Here is a 13,253-nt window from a genome sequence, read left to right as displayed (position 1 = left end):
ATTTGCAGTGGAAGAATGTGCAAAGTAGAGAGAGAAATAAAGGGGTGCAAAGGAGCTAAATAAATAAATACAGTAGGAAAAGAGGTAGTTGTTTGGACTAAATTATAAATGGGCTATGTACAGGTGCAGTAATCTGTGAGCTGCTCTGACTGTCACGGCTTTCTTCTGTTGAAGGAGAGGCGGACCAAAACGCAGCGTGGTTATTGTGATACATCTTTAATGAAGATGATAAATGAACAATATACAAAACAAGAAATGTGAAAAACCGAAAACAGCCCTATCTGGTGTAACAAACACAAAGACAGGAACAATCACCCACAAAACAGCCCCATCTGGTGTAACAAACACAAAGACAGGAACAATCACCCACAAAACCCAACACAAAACAGGCTACCTAAATATGGCTCCCAATCAGAGACAATGACTAACACCTGCCTCTGATTGAGAACCATATCAGGCCAAACACAGAAACAGACAAACAAGACATCCAACATAGAATGCCCACTCAGATCACACCCTGACCAAACAAAACATAGAACATACAAAGCAAACTATGGTCAGGGTGTGACACTGACAGCTGGTGCTTAAAGCTAGTGAGGGAGATAAGTGTTTCCAGTTTCAGAGATTTTTGTAGTTCGTTCCAGTCATTGGCAGCAGAGAACTGGAAGGAGAGGCGGCCAAAGGAAGAATTGGTTTTGGGGGTGACCAGAGAGATATACCTGCTGGATCGCCTGCTACAGGTAGGTGCTGCTATGGTGACCAGCGAGCTGAGATAAGGGGGGACTTTACCTAGCAGGGTCTTGTAGATGACCTGGAGCCAGTGGGTTTGGCGACGAGTATGAAGCGAGGGCATAGAGACTGCCAGAGGCCTTGACAACAGGCCCTCCTATTTGACACACTGAACTCTATCAGAGAATTAGTTGGTGAACCAGGGGAGGCAATCATTTGAGAAACCAAGGCTATCGAGTCTCCCGATGAGGATGTGGTGATTGACAGAGTCGAAAGCCTTGGCCAGGTCAATGAAAACGGCTGCACAATATTGTTTCTTATCGATGGCGGTTAAGATATCGTTTAGGACCTTGAGCGTGGCTGTGGTGCACCCATGACCAGCTCTGAAACCAGATTGCATAGCGGAGAAGGTGCGGTGGGATTCGAAATGGTCGGTAATCTGTTTGTTGACTTGGCTTTTGAAGACCTTAGAAAGGCAGGGTAGGATAGATATAGGTCTGTAGAGGTTTGGGTCAAGAGTGTCCCTCCTTTGAAGAGGGGGATGACCGCAGCTGCTTTCCAATCTTTGGGAATCTCAGACGACACGAAAGAGAGGTTGAACAGGCTAGTAATAGGGGTTACAACAATTTCGGCAGATCATTTTAGAAAGAAAGGGTCCAGATTGTCTAGCCCAGCTGATTTGTAGGGGTCCAGATCTTGCAGCTCTTTCAGAACATCAGCTGACTGGATTTGGGAGAAGGAGAAATGGGGAAGGCTTGGGCGAGTTGCTGTGGATGTCTATCCATCTTGTACTTTCTTGCATGCCATAAAACAGTATGTCAAATTAAGATATACGGTGCAATCGGAAAGTATTCAGACCCCTTGAAGAACCTTTGGCAGTGATTACATCCTTGAGTCTTCTTGGGTATGATGCTACAAGCTTGGCACCTGTATTTGGGGAGTTTCTCCCATTCTTCTCTGCAGATCCTCTCAAGCTTTGTCAGGTTGGATGGGGAGCGTCACTACACAACTATTTTCAGGTTTCTCCAGAGATGTTCGATAGGGTTCAAGTCTGGGCTCTGGCTGAACCATTCAAGGACATTGAAAGACTTGTCTCGATGCCACTCCTGCGTTGTCTTAGCTGTGTGCTTAGGGTCGTTGTCCTGTTGAAGGTGAACCTTTTCTCCAGTCTGAGGTCCTGAGCGCTCTGGAGCAGGTTTTCATCAAGGATCTCTCTGTACTTTACGCCGTTCATATTTCTTTCGATCCTGTATAGAGCTGCCACCACCATGCTTCATCGTTGGGATGGTGCCAGGTTTCCTCCAGACGGTACACTTGGAATTCAGGCCAAAGAGTTCAGTCTTGGTTTCATCAGATCAGATAATCTTGTTTTTCATGGTCTGAGAGTCTTTTAGGTGCCTTTTGGCAAACTCCAATTGGGCTATCGTGCCTTTTACTGAGGAGTGGCTTCTGTCTGTCCACTCTACCATAAAGGCCTGATTGGTGGAGTGCTGCAGAGATGGTTGTCCTTCTGGAAGGTTCTCCCATCTCGACAGAGGAACTCTGGAGCTCTGTCAGAGTGACCATTGGGTTCCTGGCCACCCGCCTGACCAAGGCCCATCTCCCCCGATTGCTGTTTGGCCAGGCGGCCAGCTCTAGGAGGAGTGTTGGTGGTTCCAAACTTCTTCCCTTTTAAGAATGGAGGCCACTGTGTTCTTGGGGACCTTCAATGCTGCAGACATTTTGTACTACCTTTCCTCAGATCTGTGCCTTGATACTCCTGTCTCAGAGCTCTACGGACAATTCCTTCGACCTCATGGCTTGGCATTCATTCTGACATGCACTGTCAACTGTGGGACCTTATAAAGACAGGTGTGTGCCTTTCCAAATTGTGTCCAATTGAATTTACCTACAGGTGGACTCCAAGTTATAGAAACATCTCCAGGGTGATCAATGGAAACAGGATGCACCTGAGCTCAATTCCCATAGCAAAAGGTATGAATACTTATGTAAAAAAGTTTTATTTTAGTTTTATACATTTGCAAACATTTCTAAAAACCTGTTTTTGCTTTGTCATTTGGGGTATAGTGTGTAGATTTTAGAATAAGGCTGTAACATAACAAAATGTGGAAAAAGGGACGGAGTCTGAATACGTTCCAAATGCACTGTATACAAAAGTTTGTGGACACCCCTTCAAATTAGTGGATTCGACTATTTCAGCCAGACCCGTTGCTGACAGGTGTATAAAATCGAGCACACAGCCATGTAATCTCCATAGACAAACATTGGCAGTAGAATGACTTTGCTGAAAGGCTCAGTGACTTTCAACGTGGCACCGTTATAGGATGCCACCTTTCCAACAAGTCAATTTGTAAAATGTCTGCCCCCAGTCAACCGTATAGGCTGTTATTGTGAAGTGGAAACATTTAGGAGCAACAACGGCTAAGCCGTAAAGAGTTAGGCCAAACAAGCTCACAGAACAGGACCGCCGAGTGCTGATGCGCGTAAAAATCGTCTGTCCTCGGTTGCAACACTCACTACCGAGTAACAAACTGCCTCTGGAATCAACATCCGCACAAGAACTGTTCGTTAGGAAGTTCCATTAAATGGGTTTCCATGGCCAAGCAGCCGCACACAAGCCTAAGATTGTTAAGCATCGTCTGGAGTGGTGAAAAGCCTGCTGCCATTGGACTCTGGAGCAGTGGAAACGCGTTCTCTGGAGTCACGCTTAACCATCTGGCAGTCCAATGGATGAATCTGGGTTTGGTGGATGCCAGGAGAACACTACCTGCCCCAATGCATAGTGCAAACTATAAAGTTTGGTGGAGGAGGAATAATGGTCTGGGGCTGTTTTTCATGGTTCGGGCGCCTTAGTTCCAGTGAAGGGAAATCTTAATGCTACAGCATACAATTACGTTCTAGACAATTCTGTGCTTCCAACTTTGTGGCAACAGTTTGGGGAAGGTCCTTTCCTGTTTCAGCTTGACAATGCCCCCTGACAGGTTGACTGGCCTGCATAGAGCTGTAATCTCAACCCCATCATACACATTTGGAATGAATTGGAACGCCGACTGCGAGCCAGGCCTAATCGCCCAACATCAGTGCCTGACCTCACTAATTTGAACTATTTTCTATCATGAAAATATCTCCCCTGAAGTTTTTAATATGAAGTTTATTTCCAAAATGCTATATGTACCAATTCTTCACATTTGTGTTTTTTTTCATCAGAAATGGTTGCTTATGGGTACCTTCATGTGTGTGTAAAATATTACTTCTCTCAGATTTTTATTAACAGATTTTAGATGTATGAATTTTAAAAAAAATATGCTAAACGCTATATATCTATTGTTTAGCTGGAATGGAACTTTTGTATCCTGTATATTTGACTGTGATATGGGATTGTCTCATCAAGCTATCTTAAGAGGAATGCACTTACAGTACTGTCCGTCGCTCTGGATACAAGCATCTGCTAAATGACTAAAATGTCAGATGCAGTTAGGGAAAAAACATGGTTATTTGTCTCTCTGAAATGATTTTAAACAGATTTTAAACAAATACTGTACATGTCTGTCATTCAACAGCCCCATGCTATGATTAGTGAAAAAACACACCAAAGCTAATTTACCAACATTTCTGAAAAATGTATATATAGTGTTTTGTCATGAAACTCTTCATATTGTTTTATATTAGTTTAGTAGTCTTATCTATTGAACATGTACCCTTTGGTTAGTCTTCCATGTACAATAGTCTAATGCGAATGTTTTGAATAAGCAAATACACCAACCTGCCTTTCAATAGATCTACACTCTGATATGCATGCACACATACACAACACACAGATACACAGTCAAAAAAACACACAGAACTACTTGCAAACTCTAGAATTCAAATGCAGAGGGCTTTAATAAATAAAAGTATAAGGTACATACAGAAGTTCAAGTAACGAAGGAGGTGTTGTACTAGGTTCACAGTTCAGATGTAACAGCATGCTCCCAACATCACCATGGCCACAAGCACAGAGACTCTCTCTAATCCAGGGTTAGGATCAATTCACTTCCTGAATTGACTGAATTCAAATGGAAACGCTGAACCGTACTGTAAGTCCTAGCTGGCCCTGTATCCCTCTCCCCGACCTCCAAGTCAAACTATTTGCTGTAGAGAACACATTGATCCTGCTCCTGTAAGTCACTCTGGATAAGAGCATACGCTAAATGACAAAAATGTAAATGGAATAGAAACATTATTGGTATGTTCAGACAGCTCGGGCTAACGTACTTCTTCTTGTTTGCTCATCCAGGTAAAAGGTGTTAATATGGAGTTAGATATCTGCCAAAGGTTGAACGCACAACATTTTGTCAGTTCTCTGACGCATTATGTTTAGCTAGTCTACGCCTGAGCGGTAGAGATGAAAAGAAGTTCATGTGTGCTGTGCTAACACGAGCTGTCCAGTACAAGTTGGGTGTTGTGGTTTAAAGAGACATATGGTTCAAACTGTATGGTCTTTTCACTTCACTGATATTTATGGCCCACATACATTTCTATTTGATTGTCTGTATTTATTTTTTATTGGACTACGCTCTACAAACATGCCATGGAGACGACACCTAGATTTCACTACCACATGTCATGGAGACGACACCTAGATTTCACTACCACATGTCATGGAGACGACACCTAGATTTCACTACCACATGCCCCACCCTGTCTTCAGAACTACATCAGAACAATATAAAAGTATTAAAATAGACTGCTGCTGGTTGTTTGGGGTTGAAAATATCAAAGAGGAAGAGTTTAAAAACACATGAGCATCACATAAAGGTACCTGCATTGAGTAACAACATGTACAGTCTTTATTGGATTGTTTGGTATGGAGAATCTACACCTGCCAACCGGGTTTGAAGACTAATTACTACCTCTCATTTTCATTTCTAAACTTGACCCTGTGATGACCCATGGTTACCAGGAAGTGGGAGTGGGGTTTTGTGTGTGTGCGTGCGTGCGTGTGTGTGCGTGTGTGTGCGCGTGCGTGCGCGTGTGTGCGCGTGCGTGCGCGTGTGTGTGTGTGTGTGTGTGTGTGTGCGTGTGTGTGCGTGCGTGTGTGCGTGTGTGTGCGCGTGTGCGTGCGTGCGTGTGTGTGTGCGTGTGTGTGTGCGTGTGTGTGTAATGTATGAGGGAAAAAAAGTTAAATGTGTGACGGTTACGTCAAAATGTACATTCAGCACAAACTCACGTTACTTCAGTAAACACAGGGGTGGACTTTCACAGTGAGGGGGCGAGGTTACCGGGTGGGGTGGTGTCATGTGACATGAAACGTTTATCTGAGGGGTGGTAGAATTGGGTCGGGTGGGGCTTAGGCAGGAAGGGGTGGAGCTACTTGGCGTTGGCAGAGCCGCTGAGCATCTTCCTGATGGCCTGGCAAATGGCTTCGCGGTCGATGCCGTAAATCTTGAGCAGCTCGTTGGGCTTGCCGCTGCGGGGAACGTGGGCCACGGCCAGCCGCTGTAGGGTGAAGCCCTGCTCGTTCACCACCGCTGAGCACACTGCCTCCCCCAGACCACCTGAGGAACAGCAACAATACATTAAATACGTGACATGACAAAGGGAAGGGACAGGAAGAACCTTCTCTGCGACAGGGTTATGGTCAATTCATATTCAATTCAGTCAATTTCAAATTCGGTTTCCTTCCCAAAATTTGCTGAATTGAAATGGAATTGACCCCAATCTGAGACACTAGGATTAAGTTGAGCTCAAACACTGAGCTTTGTGTTTATCCCGCTACACTTAAAGGTTATGATTGTGGGTAGATAAGATGATCCTAGATCAGTGCCCACTGCCTAAAGGTTCTACCTGAAGCCACTCATTGCTCATTGGTCATTTGGATGAAGCCATTGATCTATTTCTGTTGCCATGCAAGCCCCTCCCCCCCTATATTCTCACCCTCTATCTGTCCTTCGTTCTCTGACTCTTTTTCTCCCATGCTATCTCTAGTTTCTCTCCCCTTAGGGGACAGAGAGGGGGATGCTACTGATTTTGGATGCCACACATCTTTGGTCCAGTCTGTCCCCTCCCCACCCCCACTCTCATCTCCTCCGGACCTAACCTACACAGACACAGGCTGGGCAGGACTAGGCATGGCTGTCTGTGTTGGACATAGCTGTATGTGATATCTGGGTCACAGAAAGCCCCATGGGAACACACTCCACTAAGGAAATCTGACAGCACTCTGCTTCTCTGGCCCACACACACACACACACACACACACACACACACACACACACACACACACACACACACACACACACACACACACACACACACACCTCAGCAAACAAAATACACCAGAACAGAATATATCTCGCCCACCATGACAGTACCTAACACGTGGTGCCTTTCGGGCCAATGAGAACATGCCACTGCATCACGTCTCAGCCACTCAACCAATTGGAACATGCCACCACAACACACCTAAGTGTCTATGGGCCAATGAGAGGACACTGGCTGCATATTCATAAATAAATAATGGCAAAATATTTCAGGTTGCCAGGTTGTAAAGGCCATGCAATATATATGGCTAAAACACTACAATGTGGCTAAACTACATAAAGTACCCTCGAGTGCTGGAGTCTGGTGAAGTGGTTACTTCCTGGTGTTTGGTCCCTCTCTAACCTCCTGGTGTTTGGTCCCTCTCTATCCTCCTGGTGTTTGGTCCCTCTCTAACCTCCTGGTGTTTGGTCCCTCTCTAACCTCCTGGTGTTTGGTCCCTCTCTAACCTCCTGGTGTTTGGTCCCTCTCTAACCTCCTGGTGTTTGGTCCATCTCTAACTTCCTGGTGTTTGGTCCCTCTCTAACTTCCTGGTGTTTGGTCCCTCTCTAATTTCCTGGTGTTTGGTCCCTCTCTAACTTCCTGGTGTTTGGTCAAAGGAGGTTGAAACACTGGTCATAAAAAGCGTACCTTCGTAGTAGTGGTCCTCTACAGTGAGGATACGCCCCCTGGTCTGGCGAGCATGCTCAATGATGGTCTTGGAGTCTAGGGGTTTGATGGTGAACGGGTCAATCACCCTGATGAAGATCCTTTCTGGGAAAACAACAAGGTGGAAAACATAGCGTTAATCAACAGTAGTGCAGAGGATTGCAGAATTCCCAGGTTTTTCAGAAATCCTGTTTGGAAGATTTACGGAATTAGAAATTAATAATCAGGAAAACTGGAATCCTTCAACCAGTATTTTTGGAAAACCTGTAAATGTGTTACTGGAGTTACTGGAATTGTGGATGCTTGAGTAGAGTGTTTCAGTGGAGAAACAATAATAAGACACAGGCAGCTACACAGAGAATGACTCTGAAACCTGAACCTTAAATCATTGAGGGAGGGATAAAGCTTTCTAACCTGGATAAACTAGAACAAATAGTTGAGAAAGTCTAACACTTATAGGAGAATAAGATGTTGTGCGCCAACGCTAATGAACTGATTGAATTAAATAGCAGCGCATTAGTGCATGGAGCCAATATTAGCGTATGAAGAAAAGAGATCATTGCCCCAGACAGGAGTTCCAAGTATTTCTCCACACCCACATAGTTAGATCATTGATCTGGCTGTAGTTGTACTGTACCTTTCTTGAGCATCTCAGCTGCAGCCACGGCCTCATGCAGAGTAATCCCAGCTCCGATCACGGTCACCTTGTCCTCCGTAGTCTGGTACACCACCTGAGATGGACAGGGAAGGGTTAGCAGCAAGGCTCTAGCACATCTCATACAGCTCTTCCTGCTCGTGACTATTGGATGAGAGATTCATTGTTTATCCTACTAGAAGACAACCCTGTCTGTCTGCAGGCTTGTGTTCCAGCCAGTCAACCACTTGTACTGCATCCATAGTAGAAACTCTTTCAGTAGTCAGACAAAACGTTCTCAGTGCGATACAGTAGTTCCTATTATGGAAGCTGTACAACTGATTAAACTAATCCTTTTACTAATCATAGCACGTCCTAGCACGTCCTGAAGCAAGATAGAAAACTAAAGTGGTTTAGTCAAGGCTGTGATTAGTCTGTGTAGTTAACGTAATGTAGAACATTTTCAGAGCTGAGTGGTGCTCACCTTAGCCTGTCCAACATGGAAGTCCTCATTGCTGCTGTAGATGATGGGATTCTCGGGGCGGCTGGTTCTTATGTAGCAAACACCCTAAAAAAAGATAACATAGTACAATGTATATTGGAAGGGTGAGAACACAAAGCCCATCCCCTGGTTTTGGGGTGGTGTGGGAGGTGGAGGGATTACATTAATGTTGGAGGACAAATAACATAATGTGGGAGGGGATGAGAAACCAATAGCATTTTAGGAGTATGAAGGTAAGGACCAATAACATTTTGAGGGTATGGAGATAAGGACCAATAACATTTTGAGGGTATGGGGATAAGGACCCATATCTTTTTGGGGGTATGTGGATAAGGACCCATATCTTTTGGGGGGTATGTGGATAAGGACCAATAGCTTTATGGGGGTATGTGGATAAGGACCCATAGCTTTATGGGGGTATGTGGATAAGAACCAATATATTTTTGGTGGGAGGATATAATAAGTACCTTTGTGCTGGCGGCAAGCTCCACTGCCTTTTCAATAGAAACGCCATCGCTGGGGTAGAAGATGGTTGCCGTGGGGATGGCCCTAAACATGGCTATGTCTTCTAGACCCATCTGAGACGGCCCGTCCTCTCCTGGAACACACACATACTCACCTAGTTAGAATAATTTAATTCCAAAATCTTGTCAAATGTAGCAGAAAGCAAACAGTATGTTGTTTTTCAGGGCTTTAGACGTGCTTCATTGAGCGTGCCTGGTGAAAACCACATACATCCTACACTCCAGGCAGGCTCAACAAAACTTGAATACTATTTCAACCCAATATAAAGCGAAAGGCCTGAACCGACAGACATGCAGGTGTATAAGACCAGAAAGGAATGAGGACAATAGGACAAACAGACAGAGAGAGTGGCAGGCAGGTGTGCAGACAGACAGTAGGACAGACAGACAGAGAGAGTGGCAGGCAGGTGTGCAGACAGACAGTAGGACAGACAGACAGAGAGAGTGGCAGGCAGGTGTGCAGACAAACAGTAGGACAGACAGACAGAGAGAGTGGCAGGCAGGTGTGCAGACAGACAGTAGGACAGACAGACAGAGAGAGTGGCAGGCAGGTGTGCAGACAGACAGTAGGACAGACAGACAGAGAGAGTGGCAGGCAGGTGTGCAGACAAACAGTAGGACAGACAGACAGAGAGAGTGGCAGGCAGGTGTGCAGACAGACAGTAGGACAGACAGACAGAGAGAGTGGCAGGCAGGTGTGCAGACAAACAGTAGGACAGACAGACAGAGAGAGTGGCAGGCAGGTGTGCAGACAGACAGTAGGACAGACAGACAGAGAGAGTGGCAGGCAGGTGTGCAGACAAACAGTAGGACAGACAGACAGAGAGAGTGGCAGGCAGGTGTGCAGACAGACAGTAGGACAGACAGACAGAGAGAGTGGCAGGCAGGTGTGCAGACAAACAGTAGGACAGACAGACAGAGAGACAGGCAGGCAGGTGTGCAGACAGACAGTAGGACAGACAGACAGACAGACAGACAGGTGTGCAGACAGACAGTAGGACAGACAGACAGAGTGGCAGGCAGGTGTGCAGACAAACAGTAGGACAGACAGACAGAGAGAGTGGCAGGCAGGTGTGCAGACAGACAGTAGGACAGACAGACAGACAGACAGACAGACAGGTGTGCAGACAAACAGTCAGGACAGACAGACAGACAGAGTGGCAGGCAGGTGTGCAGACAGACAGACAGACAGACAGACAGAGTGGCAGGCAGGTGTGCAGACAGACAGTAGGACAAACAGACAGAGAGAGTGGCAGGCAGGTGTGCAGACAGACAGTAGGACAGACAGACAGAGAGAGTGGCAGGCAGGTGTGCAGACAAACAGTAGGACAAACAGACAGAGAGACAGAGAGACAGACAGACAGACAGACAGACAGACAGACAGACAGACAGACAGACAGACAGACAGACAGACAGACAGACAGACAGACAGACAGAGTGGCAGGCAGGTGTGCAAACAAAGTAGGACAGACAGACAGAGTGGCAGGCAGGTGTGCAGACAGACAGACAGACAGACAGACAGACAGACAGACAGACAGACAGACAGACAGACAGACAGACAGAGTGGCAGGCAGGTGTGCAGACAAACAGACAGACAGACAGACAGACAGACAGACAGACAGACAGACAGACAGACAGACAGAGTGGCAGGCAGGTGTGCAAACAAAGTAGGACAGACAGACAGAGTGGCAGGCAGGTGTGCAGACAGACAGTAGGACAGACAGACAGACAGACAGACAGACAGACAGACAGACAGACAGACAGACAGACAGACAGACAGACAGACAGACAGACAGAGTGGCAGGCAGGTGTGCAGACAAACAGTAGGACATACAGACAGAGAGAGTGGCATGCAGGTGTGCAGACAAAGTAGGACAGACAGAGAGAGTGGCAGGCAGGTGTGCAGACAAAGTAGGACAGACAGAGAGAGTGGCAGGCAGGTGTGCAGACAGACAGTAGGACAGACAGACAGACAGACAGACAGACAGACAGACAGACAGACAGACAGACAGACAGACAGGCAGGTGTGCAGACAAACAGTAGGACAGACAGACAGACAGACAGACAGACAGACAGACAGAGTGGCAGGCAGGTGTGCAAACAAAGTAGGACAGACAGACAGAGTGGCAGGCAGGTGTGCAGACAGACAGTAGGACAGACAGACAGACAGACAGACAGAGTGGCAGGCAGGTGTGCAGACAAACAGTAGGACATACAGACAGAGAGAGTGGCATGCAGGTGTGCAGACAAAGTAGGACAGACAGAGAGAGTGGCAGGCAGGTGTGCAGACAAAGTAGGACAGACAGAGAGAGTGGCAGGCAGGTGTGCAGACAGACAGTAGGACAGACAGAGACAGACAGACAGACAGACAGACAGACAGACAGACAGACAGACAGACAGACAGACAGACAGACAGAGAGAGTGGCAGGCAGGTGTGCAGACAAACAGTAGGACATACAGACAGAGAGAGTGGCATGCAGGTGTGCAGACAAAGTAGGACAGACAGAGAGAGTGGCAGGCAGGTGTGCAGACAGACAGTAGGACAGACAGACAGACAGACAGACAGACAGACAGACAGACAGACAGACAGACAGAGAGAGTGGCAGGCAGGTGTGCAGACAAAGTAGGACAGACAGAGAAAGTGGCAGGCAGGTGTGCAGACAGACAGTAGGACAGACAGACAGACAGACAGACAGACAGACAGACAGACAGACAGACAGACAGACAGACAGACAGACAGACAAAGACAGACAGACAGAGTGGCAGGCAGGTGTGCAGACAGACAGTAGGACAGACAGACAGACAGACAGACAGACAGACAGACAGACAGACAGACAGACAGACAGACAGACAGACAGACAGACAGACAGGCAGGTGTGCAGACAAACAGTAGGACATACAGACAGACAGAGTGGCATGCAGGTGTGCAGACAAAGTAGGACAGACAGAGAGAGTGGCAGGCAGGTGTGCAGACAAAGTAGGACAGACAGAGAGAGTGGCAGGCAGGTGTGCAGACAGACAGTAGGACAGACAGACAGACAGACAGACAGACAGACAGACAGACAGACAGACAGACAGACAGACAGACAGACAGACAGACAGACAGACAGAGTGGCAGGCAGGTGTGCAGACAGACAGACAGACAGACAGACAGACAGACAGACAGACAGACAGACAGACAGACAGACAGACAGACAGACAGTGGCAGGCAGGTGTGCAAACAAAGTAGGACAGACAGACAGAGTGGCAGGCAGGTGTGCAGACAGACAGTAGGACAGACAGACAGACAGACAGACAGACAGACAGACAGACAGACAGACAGACAGACAGACAGAGTGGCAGGCAGGTGTGCAGACAAACAGTAGGACATACAGACAGAGAGAGTGGCATGCAGGTGTGCAGACAAAGTAGGACAGACAGAGAGAGTGGCAGGCAGGTGTGCAGACAAAGTAGGACAGACAGAGAGAGTGGCAGGCAGGTGTGCAGACAGACAGTAGGACAGACAGACAGACAGACAGACAGACAGACAGACAGACAGACAGACAGACAGACAGACAGACAGACAGACAGACAGACAGAGTGGCAGGCAGGTGTGCAGACAAACAGTAGGACAGACAGACAGACAGACAGACAGACAGACAGACAGACAGACAGACAGACAGACAGACAGACAGACAGACAGACAGACAGAGTGGCAGGCAGGTGTGCAAACAAAGTAGGACAGACAGACAGAGTGGCAGGCAGGTGTGCAGACAGACAGTAGGACAGACAGACAGACAGACAGACAGACAGACAGACAGACAGACAGACAGACAGACAGACAGAGTGGCAGGCAGGTGTGCAGACAAACAGTAGGACATACAGACAGAGAGAGTGGCATGCAGGTGTGCAGACAAAGTAGGACAGACAGAGAGAG

At 47.1% G+C, this 13,253-nt stretch overlaps 1 protein-coding gene across 3 annotated transcripts in view; it reads right to left on the bottom strand.

The window, feature by feature from the left end:
• Positions 1 to 4,582: 4,582 nt before the first annotated feature.
• The window catches only part of LOC115143035 (transketolase-like), a 32,104-nt gene continuing 23,433 nt past the window's right edge, over positions 4,583 to 13,253 (bottom strand). For all 3 annotated transcript variants that reach the window (XM_029683032.2, XM_029683041.2, XM_065003105.1), the window contains exons 10-14: positions 9,281 to 9,411; positions 8,796 to 8,879; positions 8,315 to 8,408; positions 7,660 to 7,782; positions 4,583 to 6,266 (exon numbers count right to left, since the gene is read on the bottom strand). In XM_029683032.2, coding sequence (XP_029538892.2) covers positions 6,079 to 6,266; positions 7,660 to 7,782; positions 8,315 to 8,408; positions 8,796 to 8,879; positions 9,281 to 9,411 — 620 coding nt within the window. In that variant the 3' untranslated portion in view covers positions 4,583 to 6,078. The remainder of the gene's footprint in view (positions 6,267 to 7,659; positions 7,783 to 8,314; positions 8,409 to 8,795; positions 8,880 to 9,280; positions 9,412 to 13,253) is intronic.

The sequence above is a fragment of the Oncorhynchus nerka genome, linkage group LG2 (assembly GCF_034236695.1).
Source record: "Oncorhynchus nerka isolate Pitt River linkage group LG2, Oner_Uvic_2.0, whole genome shotgun sequence".
Taxonomy (NCBI): domain Eukaryota; kingdom Metazoa; phylum Chordata; class Actinopteri; order Salmoniformes; family Salmonidae; genus Oncorhynchus; species Oncorhynchus nerka.
Note: the sequence above shows the minus strand (reverse complement) of the source record. Positions and strands in the feature narration are given on the sequence as shown.